Source organism: Dipodomys merriami, unplaced genomic scaffold (genome assembly GCF_024711535.1).
Source record: "Dipodomys merriami isolate MVZ:Mamm:240054 unplaced genomic scaffold, mDipMer1.0.p SCAF_12, whole genome shotgun sequence".
Classification (NCBI taxonomy): Eukaryota; Metazoa; Chordata; class Mammalia; order Rodentia; family Heteromyidae; genus Dipodomys; species Dipodomys merriami.
Genome location: NW_027202493.1, coordinates 36837497 through 36853491, shown reverse-complemented (window position 1 = coordinate 36853491; position 15995 = coordinate 36837497). Strand labels below are relative to the sequence as shown.

At 44.8% G+C, this 15995-nt stretch overlaps 1 protein-coding gene across 4 annotated transcripts in view; it reads right to left on the bottom strand.

Annotated features, from left to right (window-relative positions):
- Window positions 1-4356: 4356 nt before the first annotated feature.
- Window positions 4357-15995, bottom strand: part of Sh2d4a (SH2 domain containing 4A) — a 53811-nt gene continuing 42172 nt past the window's right edge. For all 4 annotated transcript variants that reach the window (XM_070016560.1, XM_070016563.1, XM_070016561.1 and 1 more), the window contains 2 exons: window positions 7545-7765; window positions 4357-6883 (listed from right to left, as the gene is read on the bottom strand). In XM_070016560.1, coding sequence (XP_069872661.1) covers window positions 6788-6883; window positions 7545-7765 — 317 coding nt within the window. In that variant the 3' untranslated portion in view covers window positions 4357-6787. The remainder of the gene's footprint in view (window positions 6884-7544; window positions 7766-15995) is intronic.

The following is a 15995-nucleotide window of genomic DNA, read 5'->3' as shown; positions in this document are numbered from 1 at the left end:
GGAAGAATGCTGTGTCTTTAACTTTTGGAAAACATTATTTTATGCAGAGATCAGGGCTTCTCAAGCTTGCCATTTGGGGCTAGACCCCTCTCTATTTGGTGGGGGAGTTGGATGTGGAAGGAGGTAGGCCTTGCCTACTGCAGGAGCATTCCCTGCATCCTTATTGGCTTCTACCCACTAAAAACTAGAAGCATCTCCCACTCAGTTTTGACAACTTGTGTGTCCCAAGTCATTTCCAAATCTTCCTTGTAGGAGATGGGAGGGGGGGTCACCCCTAGTTGAGAACCTCTAGGAGAAGAGTATTCTAATGAAAAACTTGAACCAATTATACTTTGCCTTTATAGTTAGAAGAAATTAGAAAATTATTTCAGAGGCCCCTTCCCACTTTGTGCCTACCATTTTCACATGCTATAGTGATTCCCGTGGCTTTGGGACTTATGGCTTACCTGCCCCAACTTGGTCCTGATACATACACCTCTGCTATATTCTTACAAGATCAGGAGGATGTACTTTACTAAAGCTGATGATTCTGAGCAAATATTTGGCCTATAGAATGAGGCAGTCGGTGGGCAGTTGGTACAGGTTGCACTTTGTGGACGAATAAGACATTTATTAAATTACACACTACAGATGCCCAGGACAGTGGATAAAAATTGATTTTGAAAATTGCTGAGGTAGACGGAAAGGAGACAAAATGCTTATTTAAAAAAAAAAAAAACAAAAAACAAAAAAACTTAGCTAGATATTAGGGTTTGAATCTTAATTCTCTGCCCCAAAGGCTCCTAGATCAAAGCCAGCAGCCAGACTTTGGGGAAATGATTGGATCCTAAAGACTTAAGCTTCATCAATGGATTAATCCCTTCATGCAGTCATAATTTTTTTTTGCCAGTCCTGGGGCTTGAACTCAGGGCCTGGGCACTGTCCCTGAACTTCTTTGGCTCAAGGCTAGCACTCTGCCACTTGAGCCACAGCACCACTTTCAGCTTTTTCTGTGTATGTGGTACTGAGGAATCAAACCTAGGGCTTCATGCATGCTAGACAAGCACTCGACCACTAAGCCACATTTCCAGCCCCAAGCATTCATAATCTGATTATATTCTTCAGTAGAAGACTAGGAGATGAAGCCGCTTGGGAAGAAGTAGGCCCCTAGGGCATGTGCTGCAAAGACCTCCTTGTCCCCATCCCCTTCCTGGCTCTCTCTGCCTCCTGTCCTTCATGAGGTGAGCAGTCTCTTCTACCACACTCTGATGCTCTGCTTCACCACAGTCCAGAAAATATTACTCCAAGTGACCCTGGACAGAAATCTCTATAACCGTGAGCCTCCTATTTGTGTCTCTCAGAGATTTGTCACCTGACTAAAAAAGGAGCAAAGTAGACAAAGGTTCAGGCTCAGACCAGGCAGAGACCTCCTTAAAGTACAAGCAAGAGATCTATCACAATTGCTTGCCCATGGCTTCTATAAAAGAAAGTTGGAGAAGGCCCCACAGAAATCCAAGTAGGGGACTGGAACTCAAACTTACATAGCAAAGGAAAGCAATCATGAAACTCCGTTTTGAAGGCCCCAGGCATATTACATCTTCTGAAGAAAGTGTACTGTGAGCTGGCGCTCAACTTTGCTCTGTATTCTCAATTCTGTTCCTGCTCCCCATAAATTGTCCAGTAAGCACCTTAACCAGCTTAATGAAATCAGGTCTCCAGTACTCTTGAGGTTTCCTTGAAGCAGTGGTTCTGATTGTGTAAGAACCAGTCTTCCTAACTCCTCCCTTAACGGTGACAGGTTGTCTTCTTGAAATCAGCCACAGTGGGAGTATTTACATCTTGGGAATTGGCAATTGACAAATGCTACAAATCAGGCCTCTCCATCCTCTACCCACCACCCCATCCCAAGCCCTTTCTTAAATTGCAATGCTGCATCCACTTAGTGGCTCCTTGCGCTCAGGTTCCTTCAAGTCTTCTCCTTTCCAAATCAGCGTTGTACTCATAAATGCGGTCAACTTGCCTCTTTCCTCATTGTGAAGAGAGAGAATCAACCTAGGAAAATAGCTGCCCACAATCTAAATTCACTCCTTTTGTTTCCAGGAAAAGCCTCTTACTAATCTAATTTGACCAGAGTGGTAACTGATATCATGGCTTCTCCATCCTAGCAACAAGGATCCAAATTCCAATTGTTTCACATGAAGTTTATACGATCATAAGTGACTCACCCAGTGTCTCTGTACATCAGAGGTGAATGCAGCCACATCTGTATTAAACGATTGTTGTAAAGAGGGCATGAATTGGTATGGATGAGTACTTAGGACCTGATACACACAGGGCAAGTCAAGGTATTACTGACACACTGACAGTTTAAAACTGCATTTGTGCTGGTGGCTCACAGTTTGTAATCCTAACTACTCAGGGAGCTGAGATATGAGGATCACAGTTTGAAGATAGTCCAGGCAGAAAAGTCTGTGGGATTATCTCCAATTAGAGCTGTGGGTCAAGTGGTAGAGTGCTAGCCTTGAGCACAAAAGCTTAGGGACAGAGCCCAGGCCTGAGTTCGAGCCCAGTATACTCTCTCTCTTTCTCTTTCTCTTTCTCTTTCTCTCTCTCTCTCTCTCTCTCTCTCTCTCTCTCTTTCTCTCTCTCTCTCTCTCTCTTTCTTTCTCTCTCTCTCTCTCTCTCTCTCTCTCTCTCTCTCTCTCTCTCTCTCTCTCTCTCTCTCTCTCTCTCTCTCTCACAGACACACACACACACACACACCATGTCTGTGCTCAGCATGTCCAACATTGTTTGTATACAATGGTAGCCACTGTGGGTCATGCATTAGCGATGATGAAGCTGCCACAGTCACACTTGCCCTTTGTTTTTGACATTCTGAAAACTATCAAGGGATGTGAAGAAGAAGAGTTGGTAGGAGTGCAAAAGACAATGGATAGTTACTCCCTTAAATTCAATGCACAAAATGTACTCACTATCTTGCCCATGTAATTGTAACCCCTCTGTACAGTGTTTTCACAATAAAAAAAAATTCAATGCACAGCAATTTCGGTATCATGATGCCTCCTCAGCTGATACTCATAGCACGAATCTTCTCAGACAAGTAACATGATTGCTTCCATTTATCTAGGTGCAGAAACTAGAGGCTCAGAAATGTTCAGTTTACCCAGATGCCTGGCCAGAGCTAGCTAGCTGAAGACTCCCTGAAATCATCCTGTCATGTGGCCTTCCCCCTATAGGCTTGAAGGTCTGAAGGACCTCTTCTCTGGGCCTTAGTTTCCCACCCTTCCTATGTTTCTCAAGCCCCCTGCTGAGAAACCCAAAGAGGTGATGAAAACTGAGCAATCCAGGAATGGCTGAGCACCTCCTGGGCCTCCCTCAGGCCCCAGTGTCCTGACCGTGGTGAACTTCCCTGTGGGATGCAGGCCCCAGGGTCTTATGGGAGATGCCAAGGGCTGCAGTGTGAGATTGTCTTCAGGAGGAGGAGAGGACAGGTAAGAAACCCGGGCTTAAAAACAGACTGGATCCTATTCCTGGGTGTTACTGATTCCAGCTAATGACCTTGGGCAGCTCCTCAGAAGGGTAGGTGTGCTCTTCTCCCAACACACATCAAATACCTGGCAGCTGTGTGTGATCCATATTCTGATTAGCTTTGTACTTGAATTCAAAGCTGTTTCTCCTGGCAGGACCCTGGGCTGGGCTATTGCTGCCAAACTCTATGGGGATGGTGCCAATTGGTTGAGGGGGTGGGGACTGGTTTTCTCCCAAGGCAGAGAATAGGTTCTTTCCTGTTGGCAGAGGTGTCTTCCAAAATGTCTTCCTGTTACCAAGCCTTTGAATGCACTCTCTGGAGAAGTCAACGCCAGCTTCCTCTGGGTTGTTTCTTGTCTGCAATTTTAGCCAGAAGGCAGACACAGGGCTTGTGAGAATGGGGGGGAGAGGTGTGAAAGAGGGTGCTGTGGGGGGAGGTCTCAGTCTGCCAGGGCTTGTCACTGCGCTGGAGAGAAGCCAGGCCAGGCTGTGGCCTTCCTACACCCAAGATCCAAGGAGGCCCAGGCCGCCTACAGCGGCTTCTTCCAGGACTCGCTGTACCATGCTGGCCTGGGTTATTGGGTGACCTGCATTGAGACCTCATCCTCAGCACCCTGAGTGAGACACCTTAGCCTGGAACAAGGCTAAGTGCAGGGCTGTCACCAGCCCCCGCTGCCTCCCTCCTTAGTCCCTGGGGCTTCGTACCTCACCACCAACCCCTCTCCATCCATGTTTAACCTGGGCAATGATAAGCACCTGGCCTGCTGGAGCATTCACACCCGTGTGGAAATGATTACAAAGGTTATTTTAAAAACAACCCACAAAACACACCGTAAGCACTCCCAGTTCAAAAGCGGAAGGCAATTTTATTAACCATTTGTCCTTTACTTCTAGTTAGTTGCTTCATATAGATCTCTATAAAGCCCACACCCATACCACAGAAGGCTGTCTGGGGCCAGTAAGAGTAACTTATGTGGGAAGCTTTTCCTGGCAACGCTGCCACACCATTAAGAACTCTCCAAAGTAGGATACTCGACATCTTGTTTGGGAGTTACTGGGCTCGTGACTCAGTTGGCGGAAGCACTTCAGACAGGTGCAGCCTTTCAACTGAAGAGAAGTGCACACTGGAGTGGGTGGACAGGAAAGGCAGAGAGCCGTCCTCTGGCTTACCCATCATTCACTGGGCACCACCTGGCCTATTGTGGGACAGGCACAGTGAGTCCTGAATCAGCAGCTTGGTGGTAAACACTGATTACTGACTGGGGGACAGCAGCAAAAGCATTAGCAAAAGCAATCCATACTACATCCCGTCCACGTGAAATGTGCCAGTTATCTGCAGACCAGTAATGGATTGCACAGGCTGTCATTGTGCCCTTTAGTCTTTAAAAGTTTCCCTTTCTGTCCTAAAACCATCCCAGACATGCTAGACAATAGGCCGCTAGGATAAACAGCTCAGCGGTTGTGTAAAGTGAGCTAATAAAGGGAAGATCTAGAATTCATAGCTGCTGGCTGGCTCCTGGCCTAGAATCTCAGCTATTCAAAAGGCTGAGATCTGGAGGATCATGGTTTGAAGCCAGCCCAGGAAAAAGAGTCTGTGATACGCAATTGCCAATTATTCAGCAAAATGCTGGACTGGGAGTGTGGTTCAGGTGGTAAAGTGGCAGCTGTGAGCAAGAAAAGCATCTGACAACTCAGTGAGTTCAAACCCCTGTACCAGCACGTGTGTGCGTGTGTGCACACATATGTGCACGCACACACACAAAGGCACTATAAATAATACTGACAGAGTTAGGCCTAAGCTTGCGCTTCCTCAGTCACTATCTTGAAGTTGTCTCTAAGTTGGTGCTGGACCCAAACATGACTTGATCTTCCAGTTAGTGGTACTGTAAGGCATGGAATTTTCCAGTTAGCGGTATTGTAAGGCATGGAATTTTCCAGTTAGCGGTACTTTAAGGCATGGAATTCCTGATCCTAGCGCCAAACAAGAACTAGTTAGGTTTTCCCATCTCCCATATTTACTTCATTATGAGGATGTGAAAGTGTATACTAAAGAGTGAACCGATGTGTTTGTAAGCTACTGTATTAGCTTTCTGAAGCTACTAGAAAACACTACGCTAAACTCATTGACTTAGTCATCTCTTCTACCACAGTTCTGGGGGCTAAAAGGCTGAATCAAGGTGTGCTCAGGGTCAGGTTTCCTCCTAATGGCTCTGGGCCTCTCCTGGCTTCTAGGGACTGCCAAAAACCCCTGGCATGCCCTGCCTTGACGTTACATCACTGCCTTGTGTGTGCATGTCTGCTTTATACCAAATCCCTCTTCTTATAAGGTTGCTAGTTGTGGGATATGAGGGTCTGCCCTAATCCAGAGTGCATCCTCCTCTTCCCTCAGCTCCATCTGCAAAGTCCCAACACAGTCACAAACAGGGGTTAAGGACTTCAATGTAGGTATGTTCGCATGAACAACTATTGCTTTTGAGTACAACTTAATTCTGAGAAATGTGTGCTTTCTTTTTTGTTCGTTTTATCTTGCATACATCTGCACCAAGTCACATTCGAACACCTGGCATATTTGTTCCTGTCTCTGCAGCAGTGATGACTGGCCCCTTCAGTGCACTTGCCTCATTATTTTTTGTGCCTTTAGAGAAGTGCGGCTCTTCTTGTCTCCCCCAAAGCAAACAAGCAAACTCCCAGATGCCGGCTCACTTCCCAATGGCCCCTGTGTATCCGAGGTCATGTTTCTCCTCCAGTCCTGCATTTGCAAACTCCCCATTCAATTTACACTCGAGGCATCTGGTTTCTGTCGATTACATCCTGGCTCATCTAGCATGCATCATCTAGATCACCCAGGATGATGTTAACCCTCAGGAAGGACTTTTTTTTGCCAGCTTTCTGAAGACAAGATGGAAGTTCATTTCAACAGACCTCAGAAAGGACAGAGAGGGAGTGGACAGCTCACATGAGCTACTGCTGCTTTTGAAGTACAACTGAATTCTAAGAAGAATCTTTGTTCGTTTTATCTTACATACATCACTAAGGTGGTATTCTTCGTGTCAGGTCATTGCTGACATTGGTACCCTTACCCTTTACAGATAAGGAAGAGATTCTTTTTCCTTGGATAACACCCCGATGTCTGTGTCAAAGAGGTTTCAGCAAGGCCTCCATGGACGCTCCATGGATACTCCTGCCTGGCTGCAGGGTGATTTTGGCTTCCTACACGAATGTCTGTTTCCGTGGTGTCTGTCCAGCTGGAGGCTTAGAATGGCTTGAACGGAGACTGTCACTCAAAGAGTTCCAGGTAATCTGGTGGCCCATCTTGCTGCTGCCCGCAGGGATAGAGCAGGAGCTCCTTCCCCAGGGAGGTGATGGGTTCCTCCTGTCAATCAGAAGGTACAAGATCAGGGTGGGGCGGGAGGGGGGTAGGAGCGGGGGTGGGGGGCAGCAGTCATACATGGCTATATCCTTAAAGGTAAAATATTCTGGTATTTAGTAACTGGACAAAGTAACTAGACTCCACATGCAAATGGATCTTATAAGTGGGAACTATGTTTAAGAAGAACACATTTTTGCCAGGTGCTAGTGTCTCATGCCTAGCTACTGGAGAGGCTAAGAGCTGGACGATCAAGGCCAGCTGGGCAGAAAAAGCGTATAAGACTCCACCTCTACCCTTGATCTATGTAAACCTTTAGAAGGTCATGACCATATTAAAGATAAATTTCTCCTCCATACTGTCACTTTCCCTTTAGGGCCCCAGCTCTAAGCTAAGGCTGTGATCAGATGGGAAAAGTGGGAGTACCGCTTGCTTATCATCTGTGGTGTTCTCTGCTCCAGTGGAATCTCCCTGGGTATTTGAGGAGGAGCTACGTTCTGTGCTAAAGAAAATGCAATGAAAAATCTGAACTATCAGGAGGAGGAAGGATCAGAGAAGAACCTTCCACCCCATGATATGTCTCAATTGGTTTTTTTCTCCTTACTGCCTTTCTTTATTAGAGTGGATAACAACTTAGGAAGGGAGTTACACTGATGAATTGTTTTACCTTGTGATATTCCACCAAATCAGCCAGGGTGGCATGCTGCAGCTGGTCCACACCGAGGAAGCTGTAGGAGTCGGCAGAGGCATCGATGAGGAAATGCTTGCAGCCCTCCTCTGACAGGTGGGATAAAGCATAGCCCTTCATCCTCTCGCTGACTCGGACCAAGAAACTGCCCGGCACGCCTGTGCTCAGGAGTTCATTTGCTCTCTTTAGGGTGAGAATTCCTGTGGGAAGAAGCAGAGAGGGGAGAGCAGGTGTTTTAGCCAACTCCTTTCTGAGCGCCTCCTATGTTAAATCTAGGCGGTATGGGTAAGTTTAGTAAAACACCAGAGCCATTTTATATGTGCTTGGACTTCTTAGAAATATATTTTGGTAAAGAGTCAAGAATAGATTCCATAAGCAAATGGATCGTCCAAAATGAGAACGATGGTTATAAAGAACACATTTCAACTGGATGTGAATGGTTCATGCCTGTAATCCTAGCTCCTCAGGAGGTTGAGATTTAGAAGGAAGTGGTTCAAGGCCAGCCCAGGCAGAAAAGTGTACAAGATTCCATCTCCAAAATAACCCACAAAAAGTCAGACTGGAAGTAGGGCTCAAGTGGTAGAACACCTGCTGTGAGCAAGCAAGCTGAGCAAGAACAAGGCCCCGAGTTCAAACCCTGATTCTGGCAACAAGTAAAAACAAGATCACATTTCCACTGAAGAGATTCATTTACAGCCACACAGGTGACGGTAGAACCAGGCGAGTCAGATCTGAAAGGGACCCCGAGGTGCTCCCCTCAAGCCTCTGCCACCTGCTAATCAGAACGCGATGGCCTGGGAACACACGTGACTCTTGTCTAGCTGTTCTCAGCCAGAGCCTCGTCTGAAGAACAGCAGGTGGAGAACAGGTGCAGCTAGCCCCCCCTCAGGACAGCCTCACACTGCAAAGAATTGTCCAGCCCAGGGTGTCAACACTGCTGAAGATGGAACTTCCTGGTTCGGAAGGTCTGAATTGAGGGCCTGAATCATGGATCCATGTCTCCAAAGAGCCTTCTACAATCCATCTGCTTCCATATCCACTGGCATTTAAGGGAGCAGAGCTTTGTTTGTTTACGTCTTTGCATGTATGTTTATGTCTTCACACATATTCAAAGGAGTTCTTCCTATATACATGAGATTTTACATAGAGACAGAATTTAGAGGCCCCATGAATTCGGACCAGTCTTTTCTCCAGTTCATAGAAGTCTTAGGATTTGACTCCCCTCCTGAAGTTCATCTCTTATTCCTGCTATAATTCTGCAGGTGAATAGAAAATAAGTGGACCCGAGCAGAGAGGCTCCATCCCGCCAAAGTCGCTCGGGATCAGCAGAGTGACAAAAGGACCTGCGGCAGACCACCCGGCCCGCCGGATCGCGATCGCAGCGATCCAGCACTCTCCACCCGAGCAGAGAGGTTCCATCCCGCCAAAGCGGCTCGGCGCGACAAAGGGTCCTGTCTGCAGACCACCCGCCCGCCCGATCACGATCGCAACAACCCGGCGGGGTCACTTGGGCCCCAGAGGTACCGAGAAGAAGCTGCCTGAGCGTGGACACTCTTGACCCAACAGTTTCGACAGAGGCAGAGACAGAAAAGAATCACACAGAGCCACCACCGCCCAACCCAGCCCGGATTGCAACAACAACTGACGACCTACACCACACAGAAACAACCAGCTCCAGGGTGAGTACCCCACAGGGGAAGTGTATCCCTCAAGGGAGACCAGAGCTGGAGGGAATCCCCAGACCCTGACCTAGACTCCCTACCCCAGCACCCGGACCACAGGACCCACTAAAACTGGGAACTGTTTGAGAGCTCCACCAGCCCGTGGAGCACACTCAGCTGGCCAGGCTAGAGCAAGAGCACCCCTGGAAGGGAGCTTAAATGCCCAAGCCAGGAACAGCGCCCCTGGGTCAAGACTACCAACAGTAGAAGAAATTTGAACTGTGTCCCCCAGGCTGTATAACCTAGGGGGTATACACATCAGCACAGGCCTAACAAGCGCGCTCCAGGCTGGGGCCGGAACCAAGCCCGGGGATCCGGCACCTGAACAACACAACCAACTCCTCCCAATTGAAGTAAAAAGCTGAGCATACGCCTCAACAGAGGGGAGAAAACCAGGAAACAACACTCCCCCGGGAAGCACGCCTGTGACAACAAAAGACCTGGAGGCCCAGGACAAGAGAAGCCCAAACCCCACCAAAACTCCACCCATATACCCTAGACTGGGAATTGGGCAACACAGGCTGCCAGCACCTGATAGTAAGCAGGAGCTCAGACTGTTAAGGCGGCTCAGCAATAGAGTGATAGTCTTGGATGTATGAGGCCCTGGATCTGATTCCTCAGCATCACAAAAGCAAAAAGGGTCAGAAGTGGTGCTGTGGCTCAAACGGTAGGGTGCCAGCCTTGAGCTGAAAAGCTGAGGGACAGCACCCAAACCTAGAGTTCAAGCCCACAACCAGCCCAAAACAAATAAACAAAAACACATCAGGAGCCCATAGCAGACTCCAGCATTTGGGAGAGTGCATCCAGAGCATCTGTTCTTCACAAGAGCACCCGTAGGAGCAAACACAAGCAGTCTAGGCTGCTCAACCCTTCCAAAGGCGGGAACTGTCAGCAATCTACAGCAGAGAGCTGAGAATCCTAAGTAAGTCAGAATAGCAGCTGGAAATAGGCTCCCAACAGAACCCAGATCAGGCACAGACTCTCTCTACCAATACAGAATCAGCAACCAAGCAAAGACAGACACACCAAAACAAAATTGAAGAGCAGTCTCCTGAACCTCCATGCGAAAATCACAGAGAAAAATCACAAGGTTTACTACCACCCAGGACAGCAAGCTCACCTCAAAAGCCAGCAGCCACACAGGGGAGAGCCCCAGTGGGAGCAAAGCAGGAATGGAAGACAAAGGCTACTTCCAAGGGTTGCTGGAGGCAATGACTCAAGAAATAAAGCGAGAAATTTATCAGAAATTGAAAGAGCACAAGGATGAACTATCCAAAGAGATACAGGGTATCAAACAAGAGATGCATGCAAAAATAGAAGCTGCACAAACCTCAATAAGAAGTGAGATAAACGCCAAATTAGAGGTAATGCATACCTCATTGAGAGGTGAGATCAGTACTCTGAGAACCAACATTGAATCCATAAAGGGATCCATTTCCTCCATGCAAACCACAATAGAAGCCACTGTCAACAGAGTGAATGAAATGGAAGGTCGAGTGTCAGATACAGAAGACAGAATACACCAACTGGACCAAAAAGTGACAGATATGGAAAAATTACTCAAATTAAACCAAAGGGATATTCAAGAGCAAGCAGATAATGCTAAAAAATTTAACCTTCGCATAATTGGAGTGGACGAAGGTGAGGAATTCCAGAGCAAGGGAATGCAACACCTATTTAACAAGATAATCAATGAAAATTTTCCCCACCTCAAAAACGACCATCTTAACTACATCACAAAAGCTTATCGAACACCCAACAAGCAAGACCCCAGGAGAAACACTTCTAGACACATTATAGTAAAAATGATAGATCTGAATAATAAGGAAACAATCCTGCATGCAGCAAAAATGAAGAAGGAGCTATACTACAATGGGAAAAAAATAAGAATTACTGCAGATCTCTCCACACAAACAATGAATGCAAGAAAAGCCTGGGAAAGCACCATACGAGCCCTGAGAGCCAATAACTGCCAACCCAGACTGATCTACCCGGCAAAGCTAGCATTCACATTTGATGGAGAACTGAAAACTTTTAATAGCAAAGAAAAACTAAATGAATACATAAACATTAAGCCAGCATTACAAAGAATTCTAAGAGGGGGGACACAACCTGAAGAAAGCAGCCAGGAACTGGGGCCTGCCCCAAACAGGCATTACTCAAAGTCTAACTGAGCAAGCACAGGAGGAAAGGAAAAAAGAAAAACTTAGGAAAACGGAATGGCAGGGACAACAATGCATCTCTCTATACTTTCTCTTAATATAAATGGGCTGAATTCGCCAATTAAAAGAAAACGAACTGAGGACTGGATAAGAAAACAAGACCCATCCATCTGTTGCCTTCAGGAGACCCACCTCTCAGCCAAACATACAAACAAACTCAGAGTGAAGGGGTGGAAAAGGATCTACCAATCAAACGCCCCCAGTAAGAAAGCAGGTGTAGCTATCCTGATATCTGACAAAATAAACTTTTCATTAAAATCAGTACAGAAAGACAAGGACGGACACTACATATTAATAAAGGGAACAATCCAAGAGGAGGATATAACCATCATCAACTTATATGCCCCAAATATTGGTGCACCCAGATATGTCAAACAAATGCTCTCAAACTTACAGAATAAAATAGATCCCAATACGATAATACTAGGAGACTTTAACACACCACTCTCACCAAAGGACAGGTCTACCAACCAGAGGATTGGCAAAGAAGCTACCGAATTAAGAGAGGCCATACTTCAAGCGGAATTAACTGACATCTACCGAGTATTTCACCCTAAAACAACACAGTACACATTCTTCTCAGCAGCTCACGGAACTTTCTCCAAAATAGACCATATCATAGTTCATGCAAGGAACTTAAGCAAATACAAAGGGATCGACATAATCCCCTGTATCCTATCTGACCACAGTGGAATCAAGCTAGCTCTCAATAACAAAGCATACCGCAGAAATTTCTCCAATACATGGAAATTGAACAGCACACTCCTTAACAATGCCTGGATAACAGAAGAGATCAGAGAAGAAATAAAGCACTTCCTACAACTCAATGAAAATGAAAACACCTCACAAAGAAACTTGTGGGACACAGCAAAAGCAGTCCTGAGGGGCAAATTTATTGCCCTCAGTGCCCACATCAAGAGAATGGAGACAGACCAAGTAAATAACCTCATGTTGCAATTAAAACAGCTAGAAAAACAGGAAAAAATGGAACCTAAAGCTACTAGAAGAAGCCAGATAACCAAATTAAAAGCAGAGATTAACCAATTAGAAAATCAGAAAACCATAACCAAAATAAACCAAACAAAAAGCTGGTTCTTTGAAAAAATAAACAAAATTGATGGCCCATTGGCTAGATTAATTAAAAAAAGAAGAGAGGAAACCCATATTAATAGGATTAGGGATGCCACGGGAAACATCACCACACGTACCCAAGATATCCAAACAATTCTAACAGACTACTTTCAAAAGCTATACTCTCTAAAGGAAGAAAATCGGGCAGAAATGGATGCATTTTTAGAGAAATACAAGTTGCCCAAACTGAGCAAAGAAGAAGTTAACCAATTAAATAAGCCAATATCCTATAATGAGATACAGGAAGCTATCAAAAGTCTTCCAACAAAAAAAAGCCCAGGACCAGATGGATTCACAGCAGAATTCTATAAGACCTTTAAACAAGAACTAATACCCATACTCCTCAAGCTCTTCAGAGAAACAGAGAAGGAAGGAGCTATCCCAAACTCATTCTACGAAGCCAATATCACACTCATCCCCAAACCAGGCAAAGACCCAACCAAAAAGGAGAATTACAGGCCAATCTCCTTGATGAACACAGATGCAAAGATCCTTAACAAGATTCTAGCTAACAGAATCCAGAAACACATAAAAAAAATAATTCACTATGACCAGGTAGGCTTCATCCCAGAGACACAGGGATGGTTTAACATACGTAAGTCAATAAATGTAATCCAACATATCAACAGAGCCAAGGTCAAGAATCACATGATTATCGCTACAGATGCAGAAAAGGCCTTTGACAAAATTCAACATTCATTCATGCTAAAAGCTCTGGAGAAAATAGGAATAGAAGGAACATTTCTAAAAACAATAAAAGCCATTTATGACAGACCAATAGCCAATATTATACTTAATGGGGAAAAGCTACAACCAATTCTCCTAAAATCAGGAACAAGGCAAGGATGCCCACTGTCTCCACTCCTCTTCAATATAGTCCTAGAACCCTTAGCCAGGGCAATAAGGCAAGAAAAAGATATTAAAGGGATCCTCATAGGAAAAGAAGAAGTTAAACTATCCCTTTTTGCAGACGACATGATACTATACCTCCACGATCCCAAAAACTCCATCCCCAAACTCTTAGAAATCATAAATCACTTTGGCAAAATAGCAGGATACAAAATAAACCCACAAAAATCAGTTGCCTTCCTATACACTGATAATGTACAGGAAGAGAGGGAAATAAAGGGAGCAACCCCATTCACAATAACCTCCCGAAAAATAAAATATTTAGGAATTAACCTAACCAAAGATGTAAAAGAACTATTTAATGAGAACTATAAAAAGTTAAAGAAAGAAATTGCAGAAGACACTAGGAAATGGAAAGACCTCCCATGCTCCTGGATAGGCCGACTTAATATAGTAAAGATGGTAATACTTCCAAAACTAATATACAAATTCAACGCAATTCCTATTAAAATCCCAATGACGTACATCACTGAAATACAGAAAACAGTCCAAAAATTCATATGGAACAACAAAAGACCTAGAATAGCCAAAACAATTCTAGGGGATAAAGACAATATGGGAGGGCTATCCATGCCGAACTTCAAACTCTACTACAGAGCTATAATAACAAAGACAGCATGGTACTGGCACAAAAACAGACCCGAAGACCAATGGAACAGAATAGAAGATCCAGAAATAAATCCACAGGCCTACAGCCAGCTGATATTCGACAAAGGAGCCAAAGACATACAATGGAAGAAACACAGCCTCTTCAACCGCTGGTGCTGGGAAAACTGGGCAGCCACATGCAGAAAACTAAAAGTGGACCCCAGCCTATCACCATGCACCAACATCAACTCAAAATGGATTAAAGACCTTAACATTAAACCTGAATCTCTGAAACTACTGCAGGACAGAGTAGGAGAGACACTTGAACTAATAGGCACAGGAAGGAACTTCCTGAACAGAGTCCCAGGGTCACAACAAATTGGAGAGAGACTCGACAAATGGGACTACCTTAAAATAAAAAGCTTCTGCACAGATAAAGCTATCGCAACCAAGCTAGAAAGACAACCAACTAATTGGGAAAAAATATTTACCAGCAATATATCAGACAAGGGGTTAACATCCTGTATATACAGGGAACTCAAGAAACTAATCCCTCCCAAACCCAACACACCAATTACTAAATGGGCAAGGGAACTAAAGAGGGACTTCTCAAATGAAGAAATAAAAATGGCAAAGAAACACATGAGGAAATGTTCATCATCCCTGGTGGTGAAGGAAATGCAAATAAAGACAACCCTGAGATACCACCTTACCCCAGTCAGAATGTCCCACATCCACAAATCAGCCAACGACAAATGCTGGAGGGGATGTGGAGAACGAGGAACGCTATTACACTGCTGGTGGGAATGTACACTCATACAACCACTTTGGAAAGCAGTCTGGAGGGTCCTTAGAAAGCTAAAGATTGACCTCCCTTACGACCCAGTCATACCACTTCTAGGCATCTACCCTGAACAACAGGAACCAATATACAAGGACACGTGCACCTCCATGTTTATTGCAGCACTGTTCGCAATAGCTAGGATATGGAAACAACCTAGATGCCCCACCACAGATGAATGGATCCAAAAATTGTGGTATCTATACACAATGGAATATTATGCAGCCATTAGAAATGACAAAATAATGGCATTTGCAGGGAAATGGATGGAGCTAGAAGGAATCATGTTGAGCGAGGTAAGCCAAGAACGAAGAGACAAACAGTACATGGTCTCCCTGATAAGTGGATGATGAATCCAAAATGTTAGGTGATATGACAAAACTAACAGGACTTAAGAAACAAAGAACTCCCACTCATCTGGTTGAACCACTACTAAATATCCCCATGCTGCTGATCACATATAAGGTATATAACATATGAGCACCGTTATATATTACAGACTGTGATAGACAATTTGCTCCAGGAAAGTTAGAATGAACTTGTGACTTTAAATGAGCATCATTATTCCACAATACTGTGAATTTCCGGAAATTAAGTAATCACTTAATCACGATCAAAAAAAAAAAAAAAAGAACCTTGGGGAAGGGAGGGAGGGAGGGGATGGTAGGGGGAAAACAATGGAGGGGGTAACAATGTTCAAGAGGAAGTGGAAGTGTACTCATTACCTCACTCATGTAACTGTAACCCTCTGTATAGTATCTCTACAATAAAAAAAATTAAAAAAAAAAAAAAAAAAAAAAAAAAAGAAAATAAGTGGAAAGAGCACCAATGCATCATTATGTGGAATTGCCAGTATGCTCTGAATTGCCGGTGTAATAAAGGGAAGACAGAAAAAAAAACAAATCCACCATACGGAAACAACACCAGATAAACTGAGTCATAGTATCCAGGTTACAAATCTCAAAAAAAGAAGCCATTGCTGTAGCAACTCCAGGCCCCCCACCCGCTGCCCCAACCT